Raw genomic sequence first — 16,382 nt, 5'->3', positions numbered from 1 at the left:
AAAAATGGAAGTATAATTCGTTTTGTGCGTTACATTGAGAGGAACTTAAGGCTATATACATACCACAACAATGTCGTGAAGCATGCAACGCATTCAATCCGTCGGGGCCTTTTGTGCTATATGGCCGTTTTGATAGTAAAATATCCGACATAAATAACTCGCAATGAGATTCGGCAGCCAAAAAAAGTGGGCTCTCTCCAGAAAGACTATCGAAGGTTACCATTTCGGGTTTTAATCCTAATAAATACCGTGCCACATCCTGGTGTCCATTTCTTAGAGCCTCATGTAGAGCTGTAGTAACTGTAGCATGATCCAAATTTGTCATCCGCCAACGGGAGGGAATTAGCACATCTAATTGATCATGATCAACTTGCCCTTCTTCCACATCTTTTCGACCCTGGCTACCACTCGAGTTTGTTTCATTCTCCGTAGCAGTCTTGGCGAGTGTTTTCACCACTTTGAAGTGACCAAACCTAGCTGCGACAAGGAGAGGGGTGTCACCTTTTGAGTTCACTTGGTCAGAAAGAAAAGGGAAGCGCTGGAGAGCTTCCGCAACGAAGGTATCTCGTCCGGCTCTTGCTGCTATGCGAACAATGTTGTTGTTGCCGTGTTGCGTCCTCTGGAGAAAAATACCATGGCCGTTGTTCATGGCCACTTCCGACAGACAACTCACATTCCCCTCCTTTGCTGCCTTGTAGTGTTTCTGATCCATCCTAGCTCCCCTCACTCTGTCTCTGCCTCTCTCTAGGGGTTGTGAAACGCAGTTCCGTATGAGGTAGTAGTACTTAAAAGAGCGGCTTTGCCACCCTTGTAGCACTGGATGGCTTGCTTGATTGATTCCGAAGAAATTTTGACGCGGCCCTTGCCTTTTTGGCCTTACCTTGTGATTTTCCGCTAAGTTGTGGTATATTGGGTGAGTCAGTAAGGTTACTTCAGTCTTTTAGTTCCTGAGTTTGGAGTCTGTCTTTTGCTTTATCCTTTCAATCTTCAGCTTACTTTTGGACGATTCAAATTAAAAATAAATTATTAACGGTAAGTCGGAAAGAAATAGTCTTACTGTTAATAATTTGTCTTTAATTTGGATCATCCAAAACATTTTTGAACGGTTAAGATTGGCCGCCGTAAACTTTATTTTCAGGAGGCCCTGTTAAAAAGTTTTTCTCTTTCCCGAGAAAGGAGAGACGTGACAATTGAAGAAGAGTATTAAAATATTCGGTTCCTAACGCAAGTTAAGCAAGCACAAAGCTATGTGCAGCTGCGCTTTTGCTTTTTCTTTTTCTTTAGGGTTTCTCAGGAGAGAAGAAAGGTGTGCTCGGGAGATTTTGCGTCAATTTCACTAACTACGTACATAAGCCCTGTGTGCCGTTCAAAATAAAAAAATAAAAAATTACATAAGCCCTTTGTGAAAACCACTTTTTCTTCTCGATCACGGAAGTCGTTCTTCGTGATTTCGATTTTCAACATCTCTTGAACCATTCATTTTCATCTTATCACCGAAACGGATCGAGGCTTGAAGGTTTTAACCTCATGCAATGCGTGAAGCCCGAGATTTATCATGTTCAGTGTTGACGGGTTTTCAGTCAACTCTCTTTTCTTTTATTTTTTCCCGGCCCTCAGTAATTAGGTGTTGAGGTCAACTTGCGCATACCTTAACTAATCCCAACTCTTTCATGCAACCCAAACTTCAGGGAGAGTTAGCACGGCCACACCAGTCACAACCTCCTACTTACTTTAGGGTACTCGCACGATGGGAAATCGAACCTCAAATCTTGCAGAGTATGCCCAAAGCCTGAGTATCCGCCCAAACCACTGGGACAACCCCTGAGTGTGTCCAAGAATCAACCTTGCCAACATTTTTTAGGGAAGTATTTAAATCCTCCAAAAAGAAACCTGTGTGATTTGGAATTTGGATTATAAACATTTTCCCACTAATTAAGAAACTAGTGGGAAAATGTTATATCAGATGACAGCGTTGAATTCTTTTCTTCTATAGAATTACATGTACCATAGTTATGTGGTTTATTTTGATTCAAGACATTGTATCAGAATTGGCTATAATGCGAGGCTAGGGCATTACCCCATCAGTGAAGGAAACTCTTAGCTACCATTTGGTACAACTACACATCATTTGCATCTCTCTGGCACTTTGACTGACAACTAAACTCAGAAACACCTCTTCAGCACTGTTATAAACATCAAAATATGGTAACCTAGCAATATACTAACAAACAGGTGGGGGCTGTGTCTTCAAACTGTTTTGTATTTTGTGACCCAATTAATGTCAAGTCTGTAACTGTCAATGATGCAAACTGGACAACAAAATGAAGATAAGTACTGAGAAGGAGATGCAAATGGAAATCCCAGTTGGCCATTTTGCCTTTTGGAATTTAAATACCCCTTTGACAAAGAGCAAACACACACCCTGGGACCAATCTTTGGTGGCACTGGCACTTAGTAGTTCCTCTAATGGCTTTTTTGCTCGAAAGACATGGCTGTGACAATTTTACAAGCACTGAAGCGTTGGACAATCGGACAAACCACAGCACATAAGGCGCGAAGAAAAATCAAGAAAGAACGCAGACAACAAATCCCAAAGATTTTTACATGTTACCCAATTGCACAACTTGGTATATCTGCGGCTCATACCCATTTCTACCACGTAAAGAGTGAAGGATGTAATACAAGCTACATAATCAAAAAAAAAAAAACTGCACGTAAAATTGCATTCAGAACCCAGGATTTATGGATACTCAGATGCTCGAATCAACTTACACACACATCAATTAGTTCTGAAAGACCAATTCCAAAGTTTACTAGTAAGGGCCAATTAAAGCATGTATTAGCATTGGCCGTAATATGGCGAATTGCCTTATCAATGAGGATCAAGCATATGGGTTTAGGATCCTATATTTGGCTGCACATCTTTTGCATCTCTGCGGCACTTTGACTAAAAACTAACCTCAGAAACATTTTCAGTAGTACAAATCTTTGGTGCATGGCACCGGCACTTACAAGTTCCTCTCATGGCTTTTTTGGTAGAAAGACATTGAAGTAGTAAATTTTACAAGCCACCGAACAAGGTGAAGAATTTATACACTTTTCAGATTCGATCTGGAAGTTTACGAGTTTGATATATATGGTACGCATTGGAAGAACATGCATGCTATAGTGACACATTTATACGACACATTTGGCTTCTTTGAGATTTTGGGGACCTGAAGCGTACTTTTAAATAGAGTCCTCTATGTTCATCAATAAAATACTTAAGAAGATAAAATAAACTTCAAAGAGCAATATTACAAGTATAAAAAAAACAAATTAAAGTAAAAAATCTTTATAATCATTCTATGCAAAAGGTTTTATTTAAACGTCACCCTTTCACAGTTTTTGCGGCAAAAGTACTAATTAGCCTCTAATAATCTAGTTCATCCAATATCTTTCAATGGACATTATTCTGCTAATCATCCACTTGAGTAGTCGGACTAAAAAAAAGAGGTAAAAAACTAACTAAAATAGGTCGTGTTTGATTACAATGGAAAGCTCATTCTGGTATTGCTAGTACTCATTGATTCGTCGACAAAATGTGCAAATGCAGAGGAACTATCATCCACTTGAAAAGTTACAGAAAGCTTCTACTGAAAAACAAATGCCTATATCATGAAGAACTCAAATGCATTCAAATGAGACTAAGCATTTTGCATTGCCAATCTGTTGCTGCTGCTGCAATTTTAGTCGTTTCATCGTACGGGTACCTTAATCCAGACATCGGCAAAATTAACTAAAATACGTCACTGAGTTTCCCTAAGGATCGATCACATCATTCACATGCAGTGGATATGTGTAATTAACCATGCCACGGGTACCACCTAGTTGTTGGATGGGAGAGAATTGAGATTGCACATCCAAAATTCCTCAAACAAACTTTATTAAACTGCTCAAAATCATCATACACTCACACACAAGCTCTCAGATCTATATCACAGACCTAATAGGTGGGGGAACAGGGACGGAACTAGGATCATATATAAGCGGGTCACAACATGAGCAATGAGAATTTGAAAGTTCAAGATTCAAGAATCGCAAACAAATGTGTCTAAATAATACTTAATACACAACACGATATATATCTAAGTGCTCTTAAAACAAACCAAATACAACTAAAAGGTGAAAAAATAAAAAGTTTTTCAATGCGTTACCTCAACCTTGTAGCATAATGGAATGCGACACTCCCTCAGATCTCCAAAATCATCTCAGTTGGAACTAATTTCCGCAACAATTCCTTCTCGATCAATATAACCAAGCCTTGTGAAGTTTTTTTTTTTTTTTTTTAATTCTGATCGATAGAAGCCTTGTGGAGTTTAGGCCCAGGAGTTGTGGGTATTAACTTCACCTTTTCTTTTCTTTGTTGAGGGGGAGGGGCTCACCATGTATGGAAAATACACTAGATAATTCTAGGGCTTTTCAAATGGGGGGAGGCCTTACGCCCAAGGCTGGTTCCGTCTCTGCGGGGACCATCCCTCTTTCTATTACTCATGATGAACATTCTCTAATCTGAGCTGTTTGATTTGTCTTATCGCCTAGCGCCGTTGCTGCTTGTGGTATCGAATAAGGGCAATAATGGTTGAAGAGAAAAGAATTGGAACGGAGAGCTCTACTGCAACAGAAGCTATGCCACAAATGATACAAACAAAGATGGCAACCCATAAGGCCTTTGGTGCTATTACTACAAATATACCGCACATAAAAGCCACCAGAGTTCCACGCATCGCCAAGCCGACCAATACCCGACTCATTATGCAAATTCTCCTTTGTAATTCTCGTCCACGATTTACTGAAAGCGCAAGTGTTAACACCGCAGTGACGGAGCCGGACATAGCAATGGTATCCGACACAATGAACGCCTTAAGTGCGGCATTCTTTACAAGATTCGCAGCACCCAAATTGTCGGAACTGGTGTCGTATGCACCTGGCATTGTAAATGCAGCGGCGAGTGACAGTGGCAATTAGTGTAGCTACCAGAGCGATGGTATTAATAAGTGGTTTATAATCTACAACCCCTTCTCTAACAGGAACCTTGTACTCAATTTGGCGTCGGCCACGTGGGGCTCCGCGCCTCCGCGTGTTGCTAGATGAAGCCACATCAGTCTCTGTAATCAACGCCCAAAACTAGAATAACCGCACCATTCAACGATGAAGCCAATGTTTCAAAAAACAATAATTCTACAACTACAAACATTTGCATAAATTCACTTACATTCACATTGGGGTCCACACACACAACTTGTCAAGTATGTGTGGAAACCACCAAAAGATGTGATTGTGTGTGTAAAGTGTGTGTGGTTATAAAATAATTATTTAGCAAAAGTGTTCACAAGGTGGGTCTGCCAGTGACTATATCCTATTTCATTCCTTCTTTTTTTAAGTCTTCAGTTTCGTAACTCCAACTTATTAATTAAGAGATATCATCATTACACATTTCACATCAATTTTTACCTCACTTTTCCTAATTGCCTTTTATAGAGACATTAGCATTATACTTTTATTCACTAATTTTCAAAATAAAATCTACTTCTTGGGGTAAAATAAAAATATATATCAATTTTTATCCATTAACTTTACGAAATTGACACTTACTAAGGGATAACCCAAAAATGATCATATGGATCCTCTCAGATTCATGATCCAATTTTGCTTTATGTGGGCCTTATCTAGGCAAGCTATAATGATCCAATTTGTTCACCTGTTGAAGCTTGTCCCAAACATTAACCATATCAAAAGTTAAGTTGATTGGATATCGGTTAATATACTTTCAAAGTGCATTTATACTAACATGAATTGATTAAATGGGTTTCAATTTATCATTACGATATCATTTTTTTTCAATATAAATGTGTTCCGAAATCATATCTAGCGGTATCCGATTAATGTAATTTTCGACATGACCTATGTTCAAGATCAATTCTAGAAAGGAATATGCTAAATCATCAAAGCGAACCCAAAAAAAAAAAAACAAGAAGAAGAAGAATCAACAAACAACAAAAATTGGATCGTCCAAATGGATGGGAGAGGATCCATGTCCTAATTATTTGTCCAAAAAAAAAATGAAAAGATTGTTGAAGTTTCAAACTAGTGTGGCTTTAATTCTTTTTTTCTCTCACAAATGCGACCTTTTCATATGGCAAACTAAGTCCTATCAAATTAACTTTTGGCACGGATATTCTTCTCGACAAATTCCATAAAATGAACGATGTTTGTAATGTTTTTGAATTCAGAATAAACCCAAAAGTATTGAAAATTGGAGGGGACTGAACCTTATCAAAACTGGACGGAAACTCGGTCCGCCCTTACTTGGGTAGGGGCCTGCGCACTGTTGCAAAACAGCAGGCCTTGCAATATTCAGAGTCACGAAGTAATTCAAACAAGGTACCTTTTTTTATGAATTCTTCTCATCTGTCTGGCAGCAAAGGTCTAAGGCTGCAAGACCTTCTTTGTTAACAGCCCCCAACTCAATTGAAGCCGAAGAAGATAATAACATTGCCTTTTCATAGTCATTTTCTTTTATTGCCAGATGCAAAGGCGTGTTTCCTTCTTCATCGCCTACATTAAGAAGCTCCAATATTTCTGGAATCCTTATCAGAAAACAAGCATGCCGGAATTTGCAAAGATGAAGTGCATGTTGACCTTTACGATTGCGCGCCTCGATTGACTCTGGACATATCTTGAGTATATCCCGACAAAAATACCTACGCCCGCTGCTCGCTAGCTGCTCCAAGGAGAGGGGTGTGACCGTCACTAATTATCGGGAAAGAGGGCAATCGAAGCGTCGGCCTTGAACATTTGATGAACCAAAACCCAATAATTTGCTTCTACTGGATAATGAATGGCTGCCTTTCCGTGGTCATCTCTTTGTCTCATCAGATCCGGGTTTTGTCTTATTAGAATAGAAATAATTTTGACTGCAAGAAGCCGCATGAGAAATTAGAGGGATATACAGTATATTATTTGGAGCCGGTACCTCTCGTACGAAAGTTAACACCAATTTTGACACAAAAATAACTGGAGCGGTTCAATTTTGTTTAAAATATGTTTTTAATAGTTTTCATAGAAAATCAACTCATTCCGGCCGGTATCGGTAGATGTTTGGTCGGTTCATTGAGTTTTATGAACATGTAAAATTTGACAGGAATCAATTGAATGAACCCGATCAAGCACTTAACGATATTCAAATTAGTTGATTTTTTACACAAACACATAAAAATATGTTTTAAACAAATTAAACGGCTCCAATCATTTGCATGAGACTCCAAAATGGATCTCTTGCAAACCTTGTGTCAAATTTTGTGTCACGGGAACCGACCCCATAGTATTTTAATAGTATAAGGAGAACACAAAAGTACTAAAGGGTGGGCTCTTTATGTGATCGGGTATTTGTGTGTGTGGATTTCGATCCTAGCTCATAGCATAACATACCCTAGTTCAATTCATAGTTTTCCTCTCATTGACCAATTATCTCCTCAAATATTCCAAGATTATTCAAACACAACCATATAATTATGTGTGGGCGGGGCGAACCTAGGTAGTAGAATTCTTTTCTAAAATTGAATTACATGTAAGATATGTATGGGTAGTTCGAGATTATGGTATCAGAATTGGCCATAATGTGGTGTGGGCATTCCCCTGTTACTGTTAGTGAAGAATTCAAATACTCCCTCCGTTCCAATTTCTTTTATCCCTTTTGGGGGTTCTGTGTCGCTTTTCAACTGATTATATCTTTTAGGTGATTTTAAAAATATCATTTAAAAGAGGTCATTGAGATTTATCAAACACGATCCATATTGCATATTTTAGTATTATCAATTAAAAGTTATAATTAATTTTTTGTCCGGTTAAATTAAAACGAGGGACAAAACAATAAAAACGGAGGAAGTACTAAATCTTCTGATCTTGAGAGTTTGGTCGAGCGCGCTATATGGTACACACCAGAAGAACATGCACGGTAGTAACACACTTAGGGGGCGTTTGGATGGTGGCTTTTCCCATTTTTCACTTCTGATTTTTGGCTTTTGGCTATTTGGCTGGCAGAGGGAAAATAGGTTTTCCGGAAAATGGGTTTTCCATTTTCATGTTTCTAAGACAAAAGCCGGAAAGAGCTCAGAGGAGTTTTTCTCATTCTCATTTTCTCATTTTGTTCTCTTGCCATGCCAAAAGACATCTCTACCCTCTCCTGTTTGAGATAATTTCACAAAGCCCTGGTTTTGTCCCCTCTACTGATTTCCTTCACATTCTCACAGTTCTCACATACCAAGAGAATACGAGAAGAGAGAGGCCGGAGCAGACGACTGGACCTTCGACCAAAGTGGGGAAATCGTTCACCTCTTTCACACTTCTGCATCTCCCACCACAAGAACAGGGAGAATTTCTTCTGGGTTAAAATTATGGTTTTCATTTCGATTTGACCATGGAAGAACCCAGAACATAAAATAGACTCTGTATCTTCCATTCCAACATACAAATTTTGACAAAAATTAAACCCACCAAACATGCCAAATTGTATTGTTTCGCTTGTTTTTTTTCCGTTTCCAAAAATTAAACCCACCATCAAACCCACTACATATCCATCTACTCCACTAAAAACTCTAAAAAAAATCCACCAAATTCAATTTCGAAACCCTATCCCAGATTCGCCCCGACGATTTTGATTTTGTATGAGGGGGAGGGGTGTCTGGGCTGTTGATTGTTTATGAGGAAAATGGGCTCTTGATTTGCAGAAATGGAGATTGGGTATGGGAGGAGGAGAGAGAGAAATGGGTTCGGATTGGTTCGTGCATGGGTGAAAGAGAGAAATTTTGGTTTGTCTCAAAACAAGGGCAATATAGTAAAAATACAATTCATAATTCATTTTTATCACATATTTCCCAAACACTATTCTTGCTGTAAAATACATTCTACATATTTCATCTAAACACTCTACCAAATTTAAAATACATTCTGATCAAAATTAAAAAAGCCAAAAAATTAAAAAGTTAAAATGAAAAGTCAAAAAGTATGTTCCCAAACTCCCCTTAATACACTATAAACTCACATGAGGTGTGAGCTCCAGCTTATAATGCGTGGGGTTGCCTGACCCCATGAAAAAATTATTCCCTACTATTGTGGTTCGAAAAAAGTTCATACTCCCCTTGTCCTGTAAAGCTAGTCTCCGACGAAATTACGTTCAATTTTCAAGTTTAAAAATAATATACTTAACAAAATAACTTTTAGCTCAATATGAATCTTGTATAATAGATCTCGATGAGATCTTTTGAACGGTGAAAAAAAATCGAAAACCCATTTTAGTAAATACATTATTTTTAAATTTAAAAATTTCATGTAATTTCATAGGGGATCAACTTTATGGGACGGAGGGAGTAATTTGTTAGTAACTGATGTAGGACAAAAATGGAGAATTTTTGTATTTTATTTTTATTGTTTTAGAATAAGATTTTGATTAGGAATATTTTCGTTTAGGTTAGAATTATTAACTTTTCGTATTCAGTTTGATTTTGATTTCTACCTTTATTAGGATTCTTGGTCTACAAGAATTAGGATTTTATTTTAATTAATTAGGAAATATCTTTTATTTAATACCGCTTGTTTTGGCATGATTTATTATTTCTTTTACAGTAAGATTTCTAGGGTTAGGGTCTTATAAAAAGGGTTGTAACCTATTCAATTATTGAACTTTTATAACTTTTATCAATAATATTGCAGAGATTTTCTCTTTCTTTCTTGTGCGCAAGAATTGCTCGTTGCGACGAGTTGTTTATCTCGTTTGGACTGGTACGCTAACTAGTCTCTCGTGAATTCCGCTGCGTCAAGTGGTATCAAAGCAAGGCTTTACCTGGTTCTGTGGGCACGCGCCCCCGGAAATTCCATTTGTGAAATCGGGCGCGGCCCCCTTTGTGTTTGGAAAAGCGCGGCGAAACGCCTCGATTCAGAGTCGCCACTCGGGTTTTAGCGGTGAGAGCACCCAAGGAACCGAACTCGAAAACGTTTGCCACGTTTGTTTGATTTTGAAAAGGCATAGACCAGTCCGTCGTCACCTTCGATATCTGAGGTTCGGGAGCCATGTTACGAGAGGGGAAGGGTTTTAAGGCACCCCTCTCGCCCAATCCGGAGATCGGTCTCTACTCGGGCATTTTATAAAACGTTTGCATTTCTCTCTCATTTGATCATTTTTTAGCCAGTTAGGGCGGGGAAACAGTTAATGGGGGTTAAAACTTTAACAAGTTGTGATTATGTGACAAAATGTTTATGAATGGCTTGATTGCAATACTAAATATAGATTGAGAACAAGCACTGAGCAAACTGGACAAATTGCAGTATGCTGCCCCGCAGGGGCGTGAGCAAATTCTACCAGCATGCACTGGCCGAGCCACTGCATGTTGATTTGACTTGCGCACGCCACAATAAGACTGGTGTACTCCACTCATCCAGTTTCACAGTCCTTGTTTGCAACCCTCTGGGCTCTGGAAAAGGACCAGCGCACACCCAGGACAGACCATGCAGTTAAATAAGCAGGATATATATGTTTACAGACAGATGAGATGGCTTGAAGCCATGAAAATAGACAAGAGACCCCCTAAACAGAGTGGGAACAGGAAGGAGGCCAAGACTGAACTAAGATGCAAGGGCCAGCCCACTGGATCCTAGCTTTAACTGCCGTACGCCAGTCATGGACTGCCGTACGCACGTTTGACCCTAATCCAGTGCTTGGCTTTTGCATCATCTGGGCTCTGGAACATGACCAGAAGGATCCCAGAGGCCTTTTAAGCAGATAAGAAGTGAGTATTGACTACTACATCTAAACAGTTCTAAATATACAGAAAGCGGTAAACTGGTTATTTAGCATGCAAGAGTGATTGACAGGAAGATAGAATGACAGAAATGGTGATCCATGATCCCCACGCCAGTAGTGCTCGTTCTACCATGACTGGCGTACGGCATATGGTTACTAGCGTGCGCCATGTTTTACCTCATACGTTTGTCATATTTTGCCAGTTTGAGGCCAGGACTAGTATTACTTACTAGCCTGGGCCTCACTGGTTCCCCTCAGGGGCCCAAAAACAGAAAGGGACACAAAGGTGGTATACCTTTTTGTTTGAGGAGTGAAGGTGGTGTTGAACTTAAAGCTTGGAGATAGAAGCGTAGATGGTGACTGGATGTCAGTAGGGTGTGTGGAAGTGGGCTGTTTTCCTTTCTCTTTCAAATGGGAGAAAAAGAGATGGAAAGCAAGAAAGGAGGAAGAAGAGAGCTTTTTTCTTCTTAATGAGGCCAACCCCTTGCAAATGAATGCAAGTGGGGTATTTATAGGGGAGAGAGACTGAGATCAGTATGGTGCTAGGGCCTGTTTGGCTGTCTTGGGGCAAGGTTGGAGCCTTCCCATGCATTAAATGCATGGGACTAGTTGATGGGGGGTGTAGGAGAGAGGGGGAGCGGGCCTGGCCGATATAATCATCAGGGACGCTGTAGCCGACGTCAGGGTGGCAAAAAAGTCCCGCCCAAGTGGCTGAATAAAGTTGATTTGACTGGATTTGACTGGCGTGCGCCACTATTAACTGGCGTGCGCCAGTAAAAGATGGGCCACTGGTCGATGACTGACACGTGGCAGATAACTAGCGTACGCCTTCAGGACACTGGCGTATGCCAATTGGGTTTTGCTGGGGCTGTTTGGCTCTGGTTTGAAGGGTTTGAAAGGGGTTTTGAGAGAGGTTCGGGACGCTCAAAGCTCAACCACACCTTTGTCCTTAAATTGTTTTCGACTAAGATCATCATTGGGGAAATAAAAGATCGACAAATAACGCTATCTGGACAGTCCAGAATGGGGTGTCTACAGGTTCAATGGCACCAAACAAAGTTGAAGACACACCCATTGACGTTCGTCGTGGTGAAGTATTTAACAAGACTCGCACTAAGGGATTTGCCCATGGTCAATCTGTTAAACGCAAAGTTGATAGGAACAGCGTTGAGGGATTTGCCCGCAACCAACCTATTAATCAAAACGTCTCCGGAAGATATTCTTATTATCAACTTGATAGTGAGGATGAATCTGAAGATGAGTTATTTGAGGATTATTATGGATATTAGTCGAATAAGCGACATTCAAGGTTTGAAGGGTTTTACCGCACAGATGACGACTTTTCAACTTTTCAGGTACAACCAATAATTTCTAGTTTTAATGGGTATTGCCATCCTGAGAATTTAATTTATTGGTTTCGTAAAGTTGATAAGTTTCTTGAGTATATGGAAATTTCGGAAAAAAAAGAAGTTAGATACGTGACTTGTAAATTACAAGGCTATGCTTCTAGATGGTGGAAGCAATTGCAATATAATCGGGAGCGCCAGTATAAACAACCAGTCAAGACATGGCTCAGGATGAGACGATTGATGAGTGATAGATTTCTTCAATCGCATCATGGTCAGATGTTATATGAAGGGTATCGAAGAAATCTTGAGTCCAAGCGATTGTCCCGAGATAATCTTGAGTTGTCTTATTCATTTTCAAGTAATAAAAATTATACCGTTGCGGCTACTGAAAACTCGAGGGACACATCACTGAGACTGTTGGGTTCGGGTCACTCAAAGCGTCAACAAACCGATAAAAATCTTTCAATCTCAGATTCATCACGTTCCAGCTATTATGATGGATATGAGATCGCAGAAGAGGAAGGAGATCGAGTTGAACTAGAGGAGGTGATATTTGTTGAGCCCAACATCGAAGAAACAGTGGAGGTCGATGTTGAATGCAGTCATTGTGGACACATTGAAGCTGACGGTAAAAAGAAATTTGACCTTGGTATTAGCGAAAAAGAGGAAACTATAATTGAAGTTGATAATAAAAAAAATGGTATCGATGTCGGTGATCAAGTTGTTGATGACCAAAATAATTGTCCATTGGAGGTGGTTGATACTAATATTAGTGTCAATGAGGAGATTTTGGTTAGCGACATTGACGAAAGTAAATTGGTGTCCGAAAAAGTAGATTCAAAAGATTCAGCCAACGATCATGTCGAAGAATACATTCATGGAAAGGATTCAAAACATGATTGCGGGCAAAGCAGAATTAATGATGCTAATTTTGTCGATTTTCTTGGTGTGCAACAATTTGATTGGATTCTGAACATTCGTCTAATACATCTTGTTAACAAGTTGAAGTACAAAGAGAAAAGATCATTGCATAAATACTTTTCTTTAAATGATTTTTGGAAGACGAACAAGAGGTTGAAGTATTCCAAATATCTATTTCTTTGAAATGGAATTAAGGTGGCAAGTTTCTAATGAGAACTCGAGGTCGAGTTCTTTTGAAGAAAAGGAGACTGATGTAGGACAAAAATGGAGAATTTTTGTATTTTATTTTTATTATTTTAGAATAAGATTTTGATTAGGAATATTTTCGTTTAGGTTAGAATTATTAACTTTCCGTATTCAGTTTGATTTTGATTTCTACCTTTATTAGGATTCTTGGTCTACAAGAATTAGGATTTTATTTTAATTAATTAGGAAATATCTTTTATTTAATGCCGCTTGTTTTGGCATGATTTATTATTTCTTTTACAGTAGGATTTCTAGGGTTAGGGTCTTATAAAAAGGACTGTAACCTATTCAATTATTGAACTTTTATAACTTTTATCAATAATATTGCAGAGATTTTCTCTTTCTTTCTTGTGCGCAAGAATTGCTCGTTGCGACGAGTTATTTATCTCGTTTGGACTAGTACGCTAACTAGTCTTTCGTGAATTCCGCCGCGTCAGTAACATTTGACACCATGGCATGTGATTTGACCCCAAAAGCTCTAATTTGATGCCCCCCCTGCTCTCCTGCTCTCGGCATGCAGCTCTATTTTTGTTTTCTCGATATATCTTTGTTACTAAAAAAATAAGATGTATTCTGTTATGAAACGGTTTATAGGTTTAATTTTTTTTTTTAAATATGATTGGGAAATTTATGTTACCATCTAGTTTTTGACAGAAAAATATTCTTTAGAGTTTTATGTTTTAGTAATATAGGATTTCACTTAATTAAAAGCTAGGGGTTATAGTTCTGAATTCAAGGATTGCCGTAAAATTAGCATACGAAAATAGATGTTAATACGTCACTGAGTTTCATCGTACGGGTACCTTAATCCAGCCATCGGCAAAATTAACTAAAATACGACGCTGAGTTTCCTTAAGGATTCACATGTAGTGGATATATATGTGTAATTAACCATGCCACGGTTGCCACCTACGTTAATTGTTGGATGGGAGAGAATTGAAATTAATTGCACATACAAAATTCGTTAAACAAACTTTGTTAAACTGCTCAAAATCATTATACACTCATACACAAGCTCTCAGATCTATTATCACAGACCTACTAGCTAGGCGGGGGAATAGGGATAGAACCAAGATCATATATAAAGGCAATCACAACATGAACAACACGATTTTGAAAGTTCAAGATTCAAGAACCGAAAATAGAAATTTTCAAATGCATTACCTCAATCTTGTAGCATAATGGAATGCGACACTCCCTCAGATCCCGAAAATCATCTCAGTTGGAACTAATTTCCGCAACAATTTCCTTCTCGATCTATATAACCAAGCCTTGTGAAGTTTTTTTTTTTGTTTTTTTTAATTCTGATCGATAGAAGCCTTGTGGAGTTTAGGCCCAGGAGTTGTGGGTATTAACTTCACCTTTTCTTTTCTTTGTTGGGGGGAGGGGCTCACCATGTATGAAAAATACACTAGATAATTCTAGGGGTTTTCAAATGGGGCGAGTCCTTACGCCCAAGGCCAGATCCATCTCAGCAGGGGAGCATTCCTCGCAGGACTACACGTGACGAACACCACTAATCTGGGCAGTTTGATTTGTCTCATCGCCTTGCGCCGTTGTTGCATGCGGTATCGAATAATGGCAATAATGGATGGAGAGAAAAGAATTGGAACGGAGAGCTCTACTGCAACAGAAGCCATGCCACAAATGACACAAACAAAGATGGCAACCCATAAGGCCTTAGGTGCTATTACTACAAATATACCACACATAAAAGCCACCAGAGTTCCACGCATCGCCAAGCCGACCAATACCCAACTCATTATGCAAATTCTCCTTTGTAATTCTTGTCCGCCATTTACTGAAAGCGCAAGTGTTAACACCGCAGTGATGGAGCAGGACATAGCAATGGTATCCGACACAATGAACGCCTTAAGTGCGGCAATCTTTACGAGATTTGCAACACCCAAATTGTCGGGACTGGTGTCGTACCCACTTGGCATCGTAAATGCAGCGGCGAAAGTGACAGTGGCAATTAGTGTAGCTACCAAAGCCATGGTATTAATAGGTGGTTTATAATCTGCAACCCGTTCTCTAGCAACCTTGTACTCAATTGGGCGTCGGCCACGTGGGGCTCCGCGTGTTGCTAGATGAAGCCACATCAGTCTCTGTAATCAACGCCCAAAACTAGAATAACCGCACCATTCAATGATGAAGCCAATGTTTTAGAAAAAAATGTTCACAAGGTGGGTCTGCCCGTGACTATATCCTACTCCATTTGTTCTTTTTTAAGTGTTTAGTTTCGTAACTTCAACTTACTTAATTAGGAAACATCATTATTACACATTTCAAATTAACTTTTACCTCCACTTTCCCTACTTACCCTTTTTGGAGATATCATCATTACACTTTTACTCACTAACTTTTTTTTAAATAAAATCTACTTTTAGGGACATAATAAAAAATGTATCGATTTTTATCCACCAACTTTACGAAATTGATACTTATTAAAGGATAGGCCAAAACAAAATACTGGACTCTAAAAATGGGACGAAATAAGTAATATCTTTGAAATTAAGTAATGATATAAGTTTCTGACATGCATTTTTTTTGTTATTCTAATAACTGCTAAAAGTAATGAAATGACCATATGGATCCTTTCAAATTCATGGTCCTATTTTGCTGTATGTGGGCCTTGTCTGGGCCAGCTATAATGATTCAATTTGTTCACCTATTGGAGCTTGTCCCAAATATTGACCATATCAAGAAGTTAAGTTAAATTTTTTTTTTATCCTAAAGTTAAGTTAATTGAATATCGGTTAATATGCTTTCAAAGCGCATTTATACTAACATGAATTGATTAAATGGGTTTCAATCTATTGTTACGATATCATTTTTTCCAAGATAAATGTGTTCTGAAATCATATTTAGCGGTATCCGATTAATGTACGTAATTTTTGGCATGACCAATGTTCGAGATCAATTGTAGAAAGGGACATGTTACATCAAAGAGAACCCAAAAAAAGAATAAGAAGAAGATCGAAGAAGAAGAATCAACAAACAACAAAAACTGGATCGTCTAAATAGAT

At 38.8% G+C, this 16,382-nt stretch overlaps 1 protein-coding gene across 1 annotated transcript in view; it reads right to left on the bottom strand.

Moving 5' to 3' along the window:
- The window catches only part of LOC131323563 (protein ACCELERATED CELL DEATH 6-like), a 43,117-nt gene that overhangs the window by 15,882 nt on the left and 10,853 nt on the right, over positions 1–16,382 (bottom strand). The window contains exon 4 of the mRNA XM_058355416.1: positions 6,484–6,681. Within this exon, the coding sequence (XP_058211399.1) occupies positions 6,484–6,681 (198 nt within the window). The remainder of the gene's footprint in view (positions 1–6,483; positions 6,682–16,382) is intronic.

This window comes from Rhododendron vialii, chromosome 4a (genome assembly GCF_030253575.1).
Source record: "Rhododendron vialii isolate Sample 1 chromosome 4a, ASM3025357v1".
NCBI lineage: Eukaryota > Viridiplantae > Streptophyta > Magnoliopsida > Ericales > Ericaceae > Rhododendron > Rhododendron vialii.
This window is presented reverse-complemented; position numbering and strand designations above follow the sequence as displayed.